Here is an 18707-nt window from a genome sequence, read left to right on the forward strand (position 1 = left end):
GCCTAAGAAACCCAGACAGCACTAGTGTATCGTGGATGCGGTGTCAACAAGATGTCGGAGCAGGTGCATGAGTGGGCACACACTCTGGGTTTTACATCTGCAGAGTTAATTAAGTGTACATTGTGCTTGCAAGCAGAGGTGAACAATTGAAAAAAGCAGTGGCGGTTATGAGAATTGCTACCCTGAAGTAACAGACGGTTTGCACTCTGAACTTGCAATCCAGAGGTCACCGGTTCTTTGTTCTCCTGTCGCAGCGGTTCAAACGGTAGCACTATTTTTTTTTATTTAGAATTTTTACCTTGCCAACCAGTACAATCAGCCAATTAAGGTGTATACGCATCAAGATGTATGAAAGGTTTAGGATATATTCTTAGTTCTTTCGGTAAAGTCGCATTGAAGGGAAACAATAAAATAATATATATTTTATTATTATTACGTTGAAGGGAAACAATAACATAATAAAATATATATTTTATTATTATTTTATTGTTTCCCTTCAACGTGACTTTACCGAAAGAACTAAGAATATGAATTACTGCAGTCACGAAAGCTTTAAATCAAAGGTTTAGGATATCTTATGCCCAACTTCTTTGCCAGCCAAGACACTGACCCCCTTGTGATGAAGGTGATTTCACAAAAATATTGGTTACTGAATCGGTGGTGTTTATTGACTAACGCAGCAGCGTCCAACCCACAAAGCACTGTGATCCATTCTGGTATATCTCAACATGTTCCGTGATCTACCAGCAATATATGACCAGCAGTTACCCGGATGGATTTAACCGACTAATAGAACACTGTAGACATGCCAAGTGCTAGTGCAATCTATTGGTTTAAAATATATAGTATTAATCCATTAATTCTTAGTCGGGGATTTTGTTTTGCCATCTGCTATAACAAGAAATGCTTTATATTAGAGGTGTTTATTCCTATTTGTCCCGAGATCCACAATCAAAATCTTTTGCGATCATCCACCCATGGATCGCGATTCACATATCGGCTACCACTGATCTAACAGTTGAAAACCAGTTTAACACGTAGGCTTTCGCGACCAATATCCATAACACGGGTTTTTTGGGTTAGATCGCGTAATAAATATTTAAATGTGTCGGTAAACCCGCCACCACCCGACACAGCCAATTCGAAAGGTTTGTCACATTAACAGAACGTGCCAATTCGGTACTAGTAACATCACACCGGTGTCTTGGAGAGCAAAGCCACAACATTTACAATCTGAGTACAATGTTTCACCAGTATTTACAACCAGCTTCATCAGGCGACAGCCAGATTCGTGGAGAATCCTCGTCCCTTAATGCGCATGCATAATGTGTGTTGATTAACATATAAAAAACCCAATCGGCAATGGATACCCATAGTCAATGCATTCATTGATTCCCCTCCCAATTCGCGAAAGAAGTGCTCACAAGTGATGGCTGTCGCCTGATGAAGCTAGTTAGTGCTGGCGAAATGTTGTACTTAGATTGTAAATGGTGTGGCTTTGCTCTCCAACACACTGGTGGACTGTACTAGTAACGAATTGACATGTTCTGTTTACATGACAAACCTTACTAATTGGCTGTCGGGTGGTGGTGGGTTTAACAACACATTTATATATTTAAACGATCTAACCCATAAAATGTGTATTATAGTTGAAAACCTACAATTGTGCCAGGTTTGGCCTGTCGGAGTGGGCCATTAGGGTGGCCACTCGGAGGGCAAAGCTCTGGGGAATCCGAGCAAGAGCTTCGAAGTATGATTGTGCATGGTGATACCCGCAGGGGTCTCGTGATGGATGGCAAATTGAAGATTTTTTATCGCGAGAGGATTCCCTGCAAGGGATGTTAGGTTACTTATTCTTGTGAGGATGCCATTTACTGTATGAAGGGGCAGCGGTCAACTGCATAGAACATAGTATAAAATTCCCCGAGCTGTTGCTGTTTAAATCGTCGGTTTAACGGAGAATTTCACCTCAGGTTTTTTTACACAGCTGCCCCACCCCTCATCGGACTCTGTGCAATCACACAAGGAATGTTTTTTGGAAAAAATGTCGGTGTCAGAAAATTTTAAGGTTTAATCGTTTACAAATGCGCATTTCGTTACAGCTTCTCTTGTCCTTTAGACGTGCAAAGATAATTTCTGACAAAATATTGACACGTTTTCAAATTGTTTCGTAAATGGTCATAACTTTGCTCACGTATATACAGTACTTGGGCAATAATTCTGAGCTCCTGGAGTACTGGTAAAGATTTAAGCGAGTTGATGTCTTTGCGACTTTGTGTAAATGTGTTTAACATTTTTTAGCTGAATCGTATATTTACAAGCATGTACACATGAGTTATACGCGTTTATATACAAAATTAAACCGATTTATTTTCCATGCATCTTGTTATTTTGGTTACTTTAAGTTACGTTTTCCACTGCTGGATGAACATCTCGCCACGTGATGTTGGATGCCAGCTTTAGTTTGACCATACTTCACCATGCTGGTCACTGTTGGATGATAATAATGTCCACTTGCAATGCACCACCGCGCAGTATTCACTCACCTTCGAATCGAGTCCTGCACCGCCGTTTCACATGCAAATTTGATTCACAATCCCTGGGCCAACTTGCTCCTGATTAGCATGCAATTTGCCACATTTCGATCTTGGAGGTGATTAAATGCGCCGGCTTCCAGGCTTGTTGAGCCGCTCGGAGCCCAATTAACGAAAATTGTTGCCAAAGCAAAAGCGTGAGCTCGAATGTTTGTCCGTGTTCTTTTCAAACCACCAGTCGAACGCCGGCCTCTGCCCACTCCGACCGTGCGGAGGCCCTGGCCGTCGGGGAGGCCCTCATGGTGCCTCACGGCAAACGTGGGGCCCGGGTGGGCGCGTCGACGGTTGATCGCGTACAGGCGGTGCAACTCCCACAAATGAAACATCACACCTTGCTGATTTCGTGTCCAGGAGCATAAACGGTCATCACACAAACTCCGGTCATCCTCGCAGCAGCAGCTCTTGGCCATCGAACAAAGACGATCACCGCTTCCTTCCGATATTAGAAGCCACGAGCTATGAACGACTCGGAGGTTCGAGCAACCACAGCCGAGTGGGAAGGCAGCAGCAGCCCAGGCGGTGAGCCAGCTCCAAAATCCCCCAAGCACTGAAGTTCTCGATTTAGTACATTGAAAAACACGACAGTAAGTGAAACAACGTAAATCGAAACCAATTTTGCCATTCACTTGAGGGGCCGTCCATAATTGACGTCACGCAATTTTTGACCTCGTCACTCGGCGTCACAAAAAGTCAGACCCCCCCCCCCCCTCAAATATGGCGTCACAAAGCTCTGCCCCCCCCCAAAACCATATTTCCATTTTGAAAATAAAACATGCTTCAACTATTGCCATTGTAGTGCGTGGCGCTGCACTGATGTAGGAGTGTTATAACAATTAGTGTTATAACAATTCTATACTTAAAGTTGCGCATTTTGATGTGACGTCACATTTCTCAAACCCCCCCCCCTCCCCCACGTCACACATCGTCACAAATGTCTGACCCCTGACCCCCCCCCCCCGAGGTGCATGAAGAGGGAAAAGCATCCAGCGTCGCCGCACGCAGGCAACGTGTATATCACAGTGGTAAAAATATAAAAATACACATGTAGTGGGTTCCACGGAGACTGGAGACGTCTTTGGAGGCAACACGGTTTATTTGTAACTATGAACAGAACTCCCCTTAACTCCCACTATCTAGGGAGGTACAGCCTCCGGGCTAGCGTGCCCTCGCACTGATCAAACCTGGCTCTCAGCCCTCTGGCTATCTGTGCCCTAGGGGAGGCTAACTGACCCGACCCAGCCAAGGTACGGGTCCTGACCACTGGTCCGAGCTCGGCGCGGCCCTTACAAGGACGTTGGGCTCGAGGTCCCAGGGTCCTAGCTAGGGAGGCTACTCTGACCCGACCCAGCCAAGGTGCGGGTCCTGACCACTGGTCCGCGCTCGGCCCCGACCCTTATAAGGATGTCGGGTCCCAGGGTCCTACCTAGGATGGTCTTCTGTTCTTCGTCTTCGGAGCACTGCCCCGAGCTGTCCTAGAGGTGCCCCTTTAATACACCTCTCGGGGGCTCTCCGCCCCCGGTGCCGCCCCCTCTCTAGAACCTTCCAGGGGGCTCTGGAAGAACCCCCCAACCCCTCACCTGGGGCCTGGCTCTCTCTGTCCTTCCCCAGCTCAGGGTGGCACCCCCTATGGGCTTGTGCCCGCAACTGCAGGTAAGTATACCGACGGTATAGGATGTGCATTTATTACGCTACATCTATGCGAGAGAGGTTGTGGACAAGAGTCTGCTCTGCGGGAAGCAAGCATTGCCATACGAATGAGATGAGCTCGCGTTCGATGCGGGCAGTCTTGAGGACGACCGTCGACAGGCACGCGTGGAGGCACGCCGTGGTCACAGCGCAGCGCCGACTAGTGTAGGTGGTGATGGCCCAGTTGTAGAGAGGAATGCCGGAGCTTCGAGCAGATGTAGCCGAATGTAGGATAGAGCATCTTGAGGAGCGTTGCCCTCGACCTCCTCCGGGAGGCCGTATGGTTTACTTGGCACTCCCGTCCCTTAGAGTCCAGTCTGATGTAAGCCTCCTCAGGTTCCAGCAGCCTGGCTTCGTAGGTCTTCATTGCACCGCTCTGCTCGTCTAGCATAGTCTGAAGGGTCATATGTGGCTGCCTCCTGAATCTTCACCCTCCTGCAAACCTTACTCGACATCTCGTTGAGGACCCGAAGAAGGGCAGTATTCTCTTTGTTTTTTTTTTTACAAAAGGGCTTGTAAGAGCTCTCGTTCCTCCCACCGGGATCTCTGGTGTCAACTTGAACGGGGTGGGGGGGGGGGGGAGACAAAGCTATGGCTTTTTTCCCAGGGGATCTGTCTTCCATGGAGCACAAAGATACAGGCGGAAGGTCCCCTTGGCCTAGCCATGAGGTCAGGCTCGAGTTGCTTACTGAGGACCCTACACCTAAGGAGGCTGTGGATCGCCCTAGGAAGCTCCAAAGTAAAAAAAACAGCTTTCCAAGGCCCCCTATAAAGTGCCTGAGGCCAGGTAGAAAAATAAGAAAACTATCAAACAGGAAAGCGAGTGGTTATGTTGGGTCGAAAAAGGTAATGTTCTAATGTAGGGGTTGGAGCGGTCATTGCTGCTTACTCGACCATGACGTCACTGCAACTCGTTTGATTAACACTTTTAAAATAAAAAATCACAACGCGCACTGAACATATTATTCCGAATCGGTTTTACCACCACTACCACCATGACACAGTGGCAAGGCTGGCACATCGCAGTGCAGCTGCTAGGCTGAATCATATGAATAAATATAATCAAATCTAGAAATATCCTGTATGTACCCAGGAGAGCCACATTGAGTTTCGAGACTCATTATTAGCTCCGTGCTGCATTAAGATGTTTGGACAATTTCAAGCATCAGGGTTCGGCACGTAGGAGGAAACCGGAGAAACGCGCAGATGTTGTGAAGCTGGCTTGGTGGTAGAAGTCAGTCCAGAACATTTGGCCCCACACCTATCACTGTAACGAATCAGTGTTCTACGGGAGCATTCTAAGCGAGGACTGATTGTATTAAAATCTACTTTGATCTACGAATCGTAATGTATCAATAATCAGTTTAACACGTAGGCTTTCGCGACCAATATTATTCATAATAAAGGTTTTTGGGTTAGATCGCGTTTATTTATAAATGTGTCGTAACCCTCCACCACCCGACACGGCCAATCAGCAAAGAAAAGTGTCACGTTGACAAAAGACAAATAATTCACTACTTCAGCCCACCGGTGTGTTGAAGAGTTAATCCACATTTACAGTTTGAGTACGACGTTTCGCTGGTAAATACTTCCAGCATCATCGGGCAATTCGCCAGAATGGTAAAGCCCTCGCTTGCTCCCGGTTTTATATAGAGCAGAAGAGTGACGTCATCACTTAACTCATCAGGTGCAGTGATTAGAGGCGGAGGGGGGGGTAATGTAATTATATAATCGATTAGTAATCAGTCATTGGTTATGATTAGTAATGAGTTGTAGATTAGTAATTCTTTAAATCAAAATGTAATGTGTATTATTTAATAATACGCTTCCAGGCCGCACTAAGCCGGTAGCTGTCAGAGCGATTAAAGTTATTCTTGTTCCTCTCAATTTCAATGGATTCTCTAATTAGTCTTTGCCAGTAATAATTAGTTTTACACACCACTGCAACATTGTCAAAATCAATTGAGTGTCCTTGTTGACAAGCATGTTCTGCCACTGCCGACAGTTGTGTTTGAGATAATTTAATATTTCTCTGATGTTCTTTTAGTCTTACGCTGATGTTACGTCCCGTCTGCCCAATGTAGCAGCTGCCACATGAACAATTAATCCGATATACACCTTCTGTTGATAGTTTAGGTAATGCGTCTTTAGTGCAAGATACTAGTTTTTGAATTTTGTGTACTGTACCAAATCTTACTGTAATGTTTTGCTTTTGCAAAACGCGGGCTAATTTGTCAGTTACTCCTGAGATATATGGAATTTTTATTGTTTTAACAATCTGGTCGCTTTCAGTAGTATTGCTTTGCGATCGTGATTTGGCATTCAGTGCTCTGTTAATTTGAGCATTATTGTAGCCATTCTGTCGTAGTGCGTCTTTAACGTGTTTAATCTCTCTCACTAGACTCTCACCATCTGACACTGTTTTCGCCCGATGTACGATTTTGACAATGTTGCAGTGGTGTGTAAAACTAATTATTACTGGCAAAGACTAATTAGAGAATCCATTGAAATTGAGAGGAACAAGAATAACTTTAATCGCTCTGACAGCTACCGGCTTAGTGCGGCCTGGAAGCGTATTATTAAATAATACACATTACATTTTGATTTAAAGAATTACTAATCTACAACTCATTACTAATCATAACCAATGACTGATTACTAATCGATTATATAATTACATTACCCCCCCCTCCGCCTCTAATCACTGCACCTGATGAGTTAAGTGATGACGTCACTCTTCTGCTCTATATAAAACCGGGAGCAAGCGAGGGCTTTACCATTCTGGCGAATTGCCCGATGATGCTGGAAGTATTTACCAGCGAAACGTCGTACTCAAACTGTAAATGTGGATTAACTCTTCAACACACCGGTGGGCTGAAGTAGTGAATTATTTGTCTTTTGTCAACGTGACACTTTTCTTTGCTGATTGGCCGTGTCGGGTGGTGGAGGGTTACGACACATTTATAAATAAACGCGATCTAACCCAAAAACCTTTACTATGGATGTATCAATAATGTTAACGTGTAACATGCCCCATGGTTTTTCTTAATCTGGAAGGAGGGAACAACGGATGATCTGTGTGCTGATGATGTTGGTGATGATCTCGTAATGGCTGTTCACTTCAAGGAGTGGGAGAGTCTGATGGTGAACCTGGATCGTGCCAATAAGAGGTAGGGCCTTACCATTCGCCCTACCAAACAAATCAAAGCAGTACCTGCCTTGATATTTTGTATGTCTTCAAGGACTCCACCCCCTCAACTCCGCATGATAGGTAGTTGTGGAAAGAGTGGAGGTATTCCCATATCTGGGCAGTTGTTTATGACCAGCTCCGATTTCAGAGCGGAGGTCTTACTCTGAATTAGTTCAGTGGCATATCCTTTTTTTCAGCTGCTTAGTGCTGTATAAAAGTTACATGGCCTATCACTTCATACAAAGCTCTGGTTCTTTTCTGCCACACTTGTCCTCTCCCTCCCAGCTATAACCTCCCGAAAGCAACATTTGACCTTTGTTTTGGCGTGACAAACACCAGTGAAAGCAAAACACCGAAAGTGTAATGACTACACGTAATGCATAAATCTCAGTTGTATTTCTCAACGGGTATTGAATATGAAGTACCAGGAGTGGTGAAGGTGCATCAACCTGCAGACCCACAGGTGGCAGCGGTGGATTGGCCTGCAGACGTTGGGGTGGTGGTGGATTGGCCTGCAGACCTTGGGGTGGTGGTGGATTGGCCTGCAGACGCTGGGGTGGCGGCGGTAGATCGGCCTGCAGATGTAGGGGTAGCGGCGGTGGATCTTCCAGCAGTAGCCGACCAGTGAAGTTCTCGAATAAATTTACGCAATTTGCCGAACCTGGTGGCTTTGGCACAGGCGGTGGTGGATCTCCCAGCAAAAGCTGGGGAGGCAGTGGTGCATCTGCCAGCATGAGCTGGGTTGGGATGACAACGTTGGATCTCCCGGCAGCAGCCGGGGCGGTGGTGGCGGTATTGGAGATGCCAGCAGCAGCCGGGGTGGCAGCGCTGAATCTGCCAACATCAAGCGCCATGGCGGTGGGGGTGAATAATATGCCAGAAGCAGTCGGGGTGGGGGTGTCGATGCATCTCCCAACAGCATCCCTGGTGGTGGCGGCGGAACTGCATGTGGCTGCCAGGATGGCGTTGGAGGCAGTGGTGGTGTTGGTGGAGACCGTGGCCGTGGCTTTCTCCAGCTCCTTGAGCTATCAACGCATCATTTCCAACTGCAGATGGCGCTCCACATTCTCCCGTTTGTATACTTGAGTGCAGGGAAACATTCGACAGTTTGATCAACATTAGCCCCTACACGAGCCTTCTAATCATCGCAACTCTTCAAACTATATCGCTTATATAATGTACATCATTTCAGTCACAACAAAAATTACATAAACACATCGGGGCTGTGAAAATTACGGCTTCGTATTACCAATATCTTGCCTGTCCAGAGAAGCCCATGAACTAACGTTGTACATACAAACTCATAGACTCAGAGGCCCATAGACTGAGTCACAAATAGCAGTGGATAGGGCCCGGAACGGTGTGGTGTTAGTGAAAATATGACCCCAACTGCGTCCTTTTCAATGGAACCAGGGACCCAAGTGTCATCATAGGCTTTCCCTCGCAATCGAGGATTGCCTTCCAGAGAAAATTTGGATTTTCTGTGGGTCCAAAGATGGCTGAAGAGACCAATCTGGGATCGACAGATTCTGCCGCAACTCTGGCACATGTGTCCAGAAATAGTGGTGGGTGGAACTGCATTAGTCGGGCTGCAGGCTGTTGTTTCTGCCATTCCCACTTTTTCTGTTTCTGCTATTAAGTTTTAAAATGTTTGGCTTCTTGAAATAGACTGTCTCCATCTGAGGTGATCCTGGGAAAGATACTCCCTTGAGTTAGTGTCGATGGAGCACTTCTTTATGTTGGACTTGAGGACATCCTTGAAGCACTTTCTCTGACGAACTACATTCTCCCACTTTTGGTTAATCAAGTTTGACAGTTTTTCATTGAGGCATTGGTGGAAGAGGTCTTGCTTAATGGAGTCCTATAAAGCTTCAATGTTAATCTTCTGTAGACATCTCTTCTGATGAAGCCGTCACTTGCGAGCCAGTTTTATGAGCATGGTTGAGCAGATGAGTCAATGATCAGTCCAGCCACCAGCAGCTACTAGAACAGCCTGGATGATGAAGACATCTTTGGGATCCTGTTCATGGACAATGACGTAATCGATCAAGTGGCGGTGCTTAGATCACGGATGATGCTATGATGTTTTGTATTTGTTTTTTTCTGGCGTAACAGGGTGTTGATGATGATGACTCCATTTTCCGTGCATTTAGTCAAGGGAAGGATGCCGTTGGAATTGACTTTACCCACTCCTTCTTTCCCGATGGTTCCATTACAGAGGTTTATGTTTCTTCCAACTCTGGCATGCATATCACCGAGCAGAATAAGTTTGTCTCCCACAGGAACAGTAGAAAGGACCTGATCAAGGTTGACGTAACATTAATAATCGGAGTGAAGAATCAGGGCATATACGCTGATGACAGTAGAATATTGGCTCCCCACCAGTTTGAGACATAGAGTCATGAGGCGCTCACTCATCAAGTAAATTCTTGATGGAGAAACCAACTCTGTGCAGCCGCCGCTGTTCTTCCTGTCTGCCTTTCCAGAAGAGGGTACAGCCAGCTCCTTGTTCCTTGAGCTGCCCCTTCTCTTCTCGTCGAGTATCATTGAGGGCAGCTACGTCAGTGTTGTGTCGTCTGAGTTTCCGGGCCACGATTAAGGTGCAGCATTCTGGGCGTTCACTTTTAGTCTTGTCCATAAGGGTCCTGACATTCCAGTTCCCAAAGGTAATTATCTGACTTTTAGTTTTGTTTCCACCACAGTAATGGGGATCCTTCTGAACGTGGTTATCCAGTCCGGAAGAAGTGAGACAGACTATGTTTAGGGCCACTTCCCTAGCTCCTTCCCCACGTGGGGTGAGCAGAGTGGATCATTTGAAAGGACTTCTTAGTCGCAGGTACAGCTGCAGAAACACACTCTTGTTTCTGCTGAGTGTTAGACGACCTTCTTGTAGCTGCCACTAGAAGCTTCCAGACTTCACAATCAAGCTCCCGTCGTCACTAGCTGGTCACCAAAAACACTGTATTGAATGGGCCAGAAGATGTTGTTCCTTTAATGAAACACGCCTGTGCATGATTTATTTTATTGTGGAGAAGCTAATAATTGTTTTTTTACCCTGTTATCTGGCAACAAAACTGACACCTGTTTTTTACAAGGAGTCATGTTTGCATTGACCACAATACCCGCGGTCGGAATGCAAACAAAAAACATAACTCTGATAATGTATGCACTGTCCTTGAAATTGATTGGTCCACACCCAAGACAGCGTTCCTTAGAGCCTAGTCTCACATGGTGTTGGACCAGATGACGCCAAAAAGCTGTTGTACAGTAGCTTCCACACAGTTCTTGAGAGAATGGGACCATGAATCCAATGGCAAGGAGACCAGTACGATTGGAGATATCGTTCTGCTGCAGTCTTGGTCCGCCTTCACAGCTGTTGAGATGTTAACATCTTCTTCCTCCTGCTCTGCTGTTGAGGACTTGTTAACCCATGGCTGGTGGCAGACATGCTTATTATAATGGCGGCCTATACTCGCCATGTGGAAGCATCGTTAAAGGGTATATGTCGCTTTTCAAGAGGAAAACCATTGGCATTTTCAGTCCTAACCACACCCTGGTGGTGCTGTCACTGCTTGGTCCACAACTGCTTATCCGCCAGGGTTGCCGCTGCTTATTTTGCAGCTAAAGTTCACAGAAGGTCGTTCCACTATCCACCACCTGCGGATACGCTGGGTCCCTGATATACAATACCCTGGCGTCTACAAACTAAGCCGTGTCTGTGGCAGTAGTTACATTGGGGAAACTAACCGACATGTCTCGGACTGTGTTCATGAGCATAAGGAAGATTTGAAACACGGTAGGACCAACACGGTAGCCTTGGCTGATCATTGTTTTAATGCGGTTGGCTCACACGCCAATTGATTTCTCTAAGACGAAGGTACTTTGTAAGCCCACTGGCTATCAAAAAAATTTGTTCATGAAGCCATCCACATATACAGACACAGTCACATTTTCGACCGAGACGATGGGTACAAACTCAGCAATCTTTGGAAGAACGTCATCAACCAGTTTAAGTCATAACTGGTGTTGTTCTCATCCTGCCACCTTCCGATGTTAGTTTTTATTTTCCCCGTAGGTTCGGCTCTCCGATCTTACATTAACAGGTGAAACAAATTTCACACCAACATAGCCCCTTCCGCATGCTGACCTAGACGTGGCGGCAGCTCTGCGATCTTACATTAACATGCCAATCTCTCACATTAACCTAACCACCTCCGCGCCCTCGTCATGGAGGCCGCTCTCCGATCTTACATTAATGTGCTAATTTCTCACATTAACATCACTAGCCACGTCGTTTATGACCCTTGGGCTACACCCATTTTCAACCTTTAAAACAGTCTGCCTCAGCAGCTTTCCCCCTCTTTCTTCTTCCTGATGACGATCACTTGTGTTGTGATTAAAACGTCAGAGCTTTTTTGTTTATTTTATTTTTATTAATTTGAACCTATCTACGTGACTTTACCGAAAGACCCAAATAATATGAATTCCTGCAGTCACGAAAGCTTTAAGTCAAGATTTATAGTAATAACTCTTCCTCAGATCTAATTAGATGAAATCATTACCAGATGTATTTGCACCATTCCTACAATGCAAGGCTCTCACGAAGGTGATATGTTTTACAGACGGGTAGAGTGTGCCATGGTTTCACATTAAGGGCAATGCTGCTCTGTGGTTTTAACCAATTGGATAATTGGAAAGTATTATTTAAAGTCTGGTAAATTTGGACTGTGGCACTGACGCAAATGGCCGGCTCTTTTTTGAATAACAACCACCATTAGTTTAACAAGCCTAACTGATGAAACCCAAATGGGAGCCGGTATAATTATATTGCTTAAAACAAATGCTGCTGGGGAATGTTGGTGGGAAAAGCCATTAGGCTGATGTATTTAAACATCGTATTCTGATTTATGTGGAGACACAAAAAGCGAGTTATGCTTCTACAGTATTTGCTTGTGCAAAGCATGGACAATCATTGCCACAGAGACTGAATCAGCTCGGTGGCTAGGAGATGTTAACTACCTCACCTGGTATGGAGGAGGCCGAGGGTTTGATCCCGACCCTGATGCCTTTATAAGGAGTACCTTGGATATCCAGGTGGTTACATTTTTGGAAAGTGTAGCAAAAGCCAAAAGCGTGATATTCAATACTTAAGCTTGACCTAAATAATGAGCTTACATACACGCAAGCAAAAATAGACACATCACAATGGAAATGTGCTGTACTGAATGCCAAATTTACTACTATAATGAGCCAATAATGTCTGTGTCCCGCACGTGACGTCACTCCACGTCGAGCAGGCCCCCTCATTAATACTCATGAATAGACTAATCTCTCACAATACAAAGGCCACTGCCACAGCCATTGACATGCTAATCTTACAATACAAAGGCCACTGCCCCAGCCTCTGTGGTTGGACCATCTCTAGCTCCACCCACCTACCTTGATGCACTCATCTCAGGCCTATATAAGACCTTGTCTCAGCAACTTTCGGGTGACGTCACTCCACATGGGGGGGGGGGCGAGGTGCCTCCTCCCCCCTCCTCAGCGTCAACTTAGAAACTCACTACAAAGGCAGAACCCTCACGTCACGCGATCTCCCTAACGCTATTGAGACATGAAAGTAAAAAGGACGTCATGATGAACAAGGGATTATAACCTTTAAATGAAATAGGTCTGTCACCGCGGCCTTACAAATTGCACACAAATGGATGCAATGAATATAATTTCGCGGTCTGATTTACTGCAATAGATTTACTGCAATACACCCATCCTTGGACGGGCAAAAGGCTAGTAAACAAATAATCCCCTCGCCTGCTCCCCACCACAATATCACACAATGATATAGTACTTCCTTGTACAGTATACCCGCTAAAGACCAAAACTAATCCCCATGATAGGTAAATTGATATACATAGAGCTTGCCGGCGATAGGTCTAAACCACGAACTATGAACTCGTGATATTCAAGGGTCTCCCGTATTTGGAGTGTGCATGTTCTCCCCATGGTCACGTATCCTTTTCTCCAGGTCCTCCGGTTTTTTTCTCCACATCTAAAAACATGCGTTAAGATAATTACTGCTATAAATATTCACATAAGCCACTACGTTGAGCAATCATATGTGGCCAGGCTGCTTCTGGAAAAGAGCTATATATCTCGGTGGGCCTTACCTGGTCAAATAAAAATAGGTCGCTTACAGGAGCTGAATGGATTGCCACATCACAGGGACGCAAGGAATCGCAGCATGGAGAGGGCTTCATCCAGCAGTGGATTGATCCTGGTTTATGTTTTGCAAATAGTAAACGTAAGCGTGCACTTCCAAATGAAGGTGTTTAAAGTATCTGTTTATCTTCTTTGGTTCTTTCGGTAAAGTCACGTAGAATGAGAATAAAATTATAAAATAAAAATAAGACAATAAAATTCTCACGACGTTTCGGCCGCAACACAAGCGGCCTTCTTCAGGTGAAAGAACATAACTGTCGGGACGACAGTGCTTCAATGAGTGCTGCTGAGATTCGTGGCGTCTTTTAAGCTCGGTGATAGGTGTGAATGACCTAGAAAGCAGGAGAATTTAGCATTGAAATAGCTAGGGATTAGCTTGTGACAAAAAATAGCTGTGTTAAAGTCAAAGTTTACATATCAACAGAGGCATTTAGTATATGGACGCTAAAGGGCCTCCAACTACCCAACTATCATACAGTAAACCAATGTGGGAAAAAACTAAGTCTATATTACATCAGTATAATAATTGTACTTGATATATTCTTCAATAAGCTGAGCTATTAATCACAAAGCAACTGGGTATACACTACACTATATAAACAGGTCCCTGCAGGGTGGGCTGGTAGGAACATTGGAATTTTGTCTATTGCAGGTTGGTACACTCAGTTTACAACTTCGTTCCTTCCAGTATTAATACCATATAGTAAAACCAATGAAAACCAAAATATAAACTACCTCAATGTTTTGATTTAAAGCTTTCGTGACTGCAGTAATTCATATTCTTAGTTTTTTCGGTAAAGTCACGTTGAAGGAAAACAACAAAATAATAATATATATAAAACAAAAAATTCTCACGACGTTTCGACCATAACTCAAACGGTCGTCTTCAGGTGTGTTGGTTTGCATACATTTATTTTTAAACGGCGCATTTATTTATTTATAAAAACGTTAGCGCCACGTGCAACGATTTGGCAGTTTATTTAGGACTAGTCCATCTATATTCTGAAAAGAGGAGGGGGGAGACGAATTTTTTTATAATGTATGCTGTCTGAAAGCCACTGTAAGCGTGAACAATCAATTAAAACCTGAAATGGTTTATCAAATCTTTCCAATGATTGCTAAGATAGAATCCATCTTCTCGGTTGAAATTGTCTCTGTGCTTGTATATGTGGATAGCCTCATGAACGAATCTCTCATGGAAGCCAGATGGCTTACAAAGAACCTCTGGCTTGGAAAAGTCAATGGCATGTGAGCCTACTGAATTAGAACAATGATCTGCCACGGCCGAGGTGTTGGTCCTACCGTGTTTAAGGTCTGCTTTGTGTTCACGAATGCGGTCCGAGACATGGCGTTTGGTTTCTCCAATGTAACTACTACCACAGAGGCAACTTAGTTTGTAGACACCAGGGTATTGTATGTCCGGAATCACATCTTTTACAGACGGAACCAGATCACGGATTTTATGTAATGTGTTGAAACGGACCTGGATCTTGTGTTTATTCAAGATTTTGGAGATTTTTTTGTGATCCCCGCAATGTAGGGTAAAGTGATGGTTTTGAAAGGCTCCTCAAGAGGGTTCTTCTTCATGGTTTGAGTGATAGCTTTGCGGATTGTATAGTCGGAGTAACCATTAGCCCTAAGAGCTTGGTGTACGTGCTTGAGTTCACTGCTTGTGTTCCTGGTCGGATATGCATTTATAAATAAATAAATGCGCCGTTTAAAAATAAATTTATGCAAACCAACACACCTGAAGACGACCGTTTGAGTTATGGTCGAAACGTCGTGAGAATTTTTTAGTGTTTTATATATAATTTATTATTTTGTTGTTTCCCTTCAACGTGACTTTACCGAAAAAACTAAGAATACCTCAATGTTATCAATAAACTCTATATACTCTCCAATCAGCTGAGCCACCAACAATAAGTCGTTATATATCACAATGCCATATTGCAAAAAATGGCGGTTTTTCTTCCCATCAACGACCAGCACCACGGACAACGAACGAGCTTCGTTCAGACGGACGACTCAATCCATGCTCGGGAACGGAAGAGGGAGAGAGACAGCCATAATGCGTTGTTATACTCCATGTTATAAACCATACCATTAACCGTGGTGTGAGAGGTATTAAGAGGCAATATCAGCGAAAGAGCTGCGGTCTGACGGTAACCGTAAAATACAATTAATTAAGAACCATTGTAAAGATGTTTTAAACCATTTCGGAACTTCATTAGATTTATTGGCTGGTTGGGGAGGCTATATTAAGTTTTCGAGGTCTGAAACTCCAGGCCAAACATAAACTTCCGTTATCTCCGAAAAAGTAAGATGGATTGATGACCAAGCTGTGGAGGTCTGCCTAAATTCATGAGATGTCCATTGTTTCACAAGAGATAGCATGACTCGGATAAGAAATACATTATTAATTCTTATACACTGGTCCATGCATGCAATTAGTATATTAGTGGACTACGTTAGAGAAGGAGAAGATCAAGGGAGTAGAGGAGAAGAGGAGGGCCGGGGTGCCCGGAGCCCAGAGAGTGCCCAGAGGGGCCAGAGAGCCAGGGGCAACCCTCATGTTTATGTTGGCTGGATAGCATGTGCTCCCGTGCATGTGAGGTTGCTCTCAACAGAAGTCGTTCCTTGCACGAGAATGGCTGAAACGCTGAGTAACCACTCAGAGGTATAGTGGTTAAGCAGTGGAGACGATATAGTGGAAAAACAGTGGAGATTTCTGAAATATAGAAGACTTAAAGTGTGTTGCTAAAAAAATCTTGGAGGAAAGAGAGGATACATGTGTGCCTCTTGGAGAAGGAAAGGCATTGCTCAAAACTGTGCTGCAAGGTCACGTGCCATGAATCACATGAGTTTAGAAAAAACGTGACTGTAAACCAACAAGCTTGTGAATAATTATCATGGTGAAGACACCTCTATACGTTGGATACTGAAGGAAAACCATCGTGCTACGCATCGTCAAAGCACAACAACACCTGACATTTGAGAAGTACAATTTCATCGTTCTACACATCGTCAATACCCTACAACACCTGGAAAGTCACCAGCTGCATCAAGCATCTGACTGTTGTATTGTTCGAAAGACACTGTGTGTAACGACTTTACATCCACCGGCACAGCGGATTTCTAAACGCCTGCCATGTCACCTTCTCAACACTAGCGTCAGAGACCGTCTGATGCAGACTGAAAGCTGATTTCCTTTGTTGCACTGTTTGTCTTTTCATGAATGTCATATTGTGCACTGGGTTATGCCTTATTAACCTAAATTCTGAATTTAGCTATTCATGTATTTCTATTACAGTATCACATATTCTTTGGACCAAGTGTCAATTGCCTATTTGATGACTGGTACTCTGATTATTTTTTACAAATAAGGAACTTGTTTTATTTAAAATGTGTATGTGTGTGTGGTTGAACAGTGTAACAAATCCATGCGTTACATGTGTAGTGTTGCAGCGCCGACCTGGGCAAGGCCTATGATACAATCAGTAGGCCAGGGCTCTGGATTGTTATTCGTGTTTTCAGAGTCCCTTACCATCTGCTCACAATGAGTAAGGACCTTCACGATGGTGGGCAGACCCGGATAAAGTTGCGTGCCCGGGAGTCAGATCAATTGCCTGTTTAGAGTGGGGTGTGACAGGGATCTACAGTGAGGGAAAAAAGTATTTGATCCCCTGCTGATTTGTACGTTTGCCCACTGACAAATACATCATCAGTCTATAATTTTAATATTAGGTTTATTTGAACAGTGAGAGACAGAATAACAACAACAAAATCCAGTAAAACGCATGTCAAAGATGTTATAAATTGATTTGCATTTTAATGAGGGAAGTGAGTATTCGACCCCCTCTCAATCAGAAATATTTCTGGCTATCAGATGTATTTTATACAGGTAATGAGCTGAGATTAGGAGCACACTCTTAAAGGGAGTGCTCCTAATCTCAGCTTGTTACCTGTATAAAAAACACCTGTCCACAGAAGCAATCAATCAATCAGATTCCAAACTCTCCACCATGGCCAAGACCAAAGAGCTCTCCAAGGATGTCAGGGACAAGATTGTAGACCTACACAAGGCTGGAATGGGCTACAAGACCATTGCCAAGCAGCTTGGTGCGAAGGTGACAACAGTTGGTGTGATTATTCGCAAATGGAAGAAACACAAAAGAACTGTAAATCTCCCTCGGCCTGGGGCTCCATGCAAGATCTCACCTCGTGGAGTTGCAATGATCATGAGAACGGTGAGGAATCAGCCCAGAACTACACGGGAGGACCTTGTCAATGATCTCAAGGCAGCTGGGACCATAGTCACCAAGAAAACAATTGGCAACACACTACGCCGTGAAGGACTGAAATCCTGCAGCGCCCGCAAGGCCCCCCTGCTCAAGAAAACTCATATACATGCCCGTCTGAAGTTTGCCAATGAACATCTGAATGATTCAGAGGACAACTGGGTGAAAGTGTTGTGGTCAGATGAGACCAAAATGGAGCTCTTTGGCATCAACTCAACTCACCGTGTTTGGAGGAGGAGGAATGCTGCCTATGACCCTAAGAACACCATCGCCACCGTCAAACATGGAGGTGGAAACATTATGCTTTGGGGGTGTTTTTATGCCAAGGGGACAGGACAACTTCACCGCATCAAAGGGACGATGGACGGGGCCATGTATAGTCAAATCTTGGGTGATAACCTCCTTCCCTCAGCCAGGGCATTGAAAATGGGTCATGGATGGGTATTCCAGCATGACAATGACCCAAAACACACGGCCAAGGCAACAAAGTAGTGGCTCAAGAAGAAGCACATTAAGGTCCTGGAGTGCCCTAGCCAGTCTCCAGACCTTAATCCCATAGAAAATCTGTGGAGGGAGCTGAAGTTTCGAGTTGCCAAACGTCAGCCTCGAAACCTTAATGACTTGGAGATGATCTGCAAAGAGCAGTGGGACAAAATCCCTCCTGAGATGTGTACAAACCTGGTGGTCCAACTACAAGAAACGTCGAACCTCTGTGATTGC

At 44.7% G+C, this 18707-nt stretch overlaps 1 protein-coding gene across 1 annotated transcript in view; it reads left to right on the forward strand.

Annotated features, from left to right (window-relative positions):
- Positions 1-14057, forward strand: part of LOC142929675 (exosome complex exonuclease RRP44-like) — a 58229-nt gene extending 44172 nt beyond the window's left edge. The window contains exon 12 of the mRNA XM_076071379.1: positions 14054-14057. Coding sequence (XP_075927494.1) covers positions 14054-14057 — 4 coding nt within the window. The remainder of the gene's footprint in view (positions 1-14053) is intronic.
- Positions 14058-18707: the final 4650 nt, after the last annotated feature.

Source organism: Petromyzon marinus, chromosome 33 (assembly GCF_048934315.1).
Source record: "Petromyzon marinus isolate PM22_M1 ecotype Great Lakes invasive population chromosome 33, UKy_Petmar_22M1.pri1.0, whole genome shotgun sequence".
Lineage (NCBI taxonomy): Eukaryota > Metazoa > Chordata > Hyperoartia > Petromyzontiformes > Petromyzontidae > Petromyzon > Petromyzon marinus.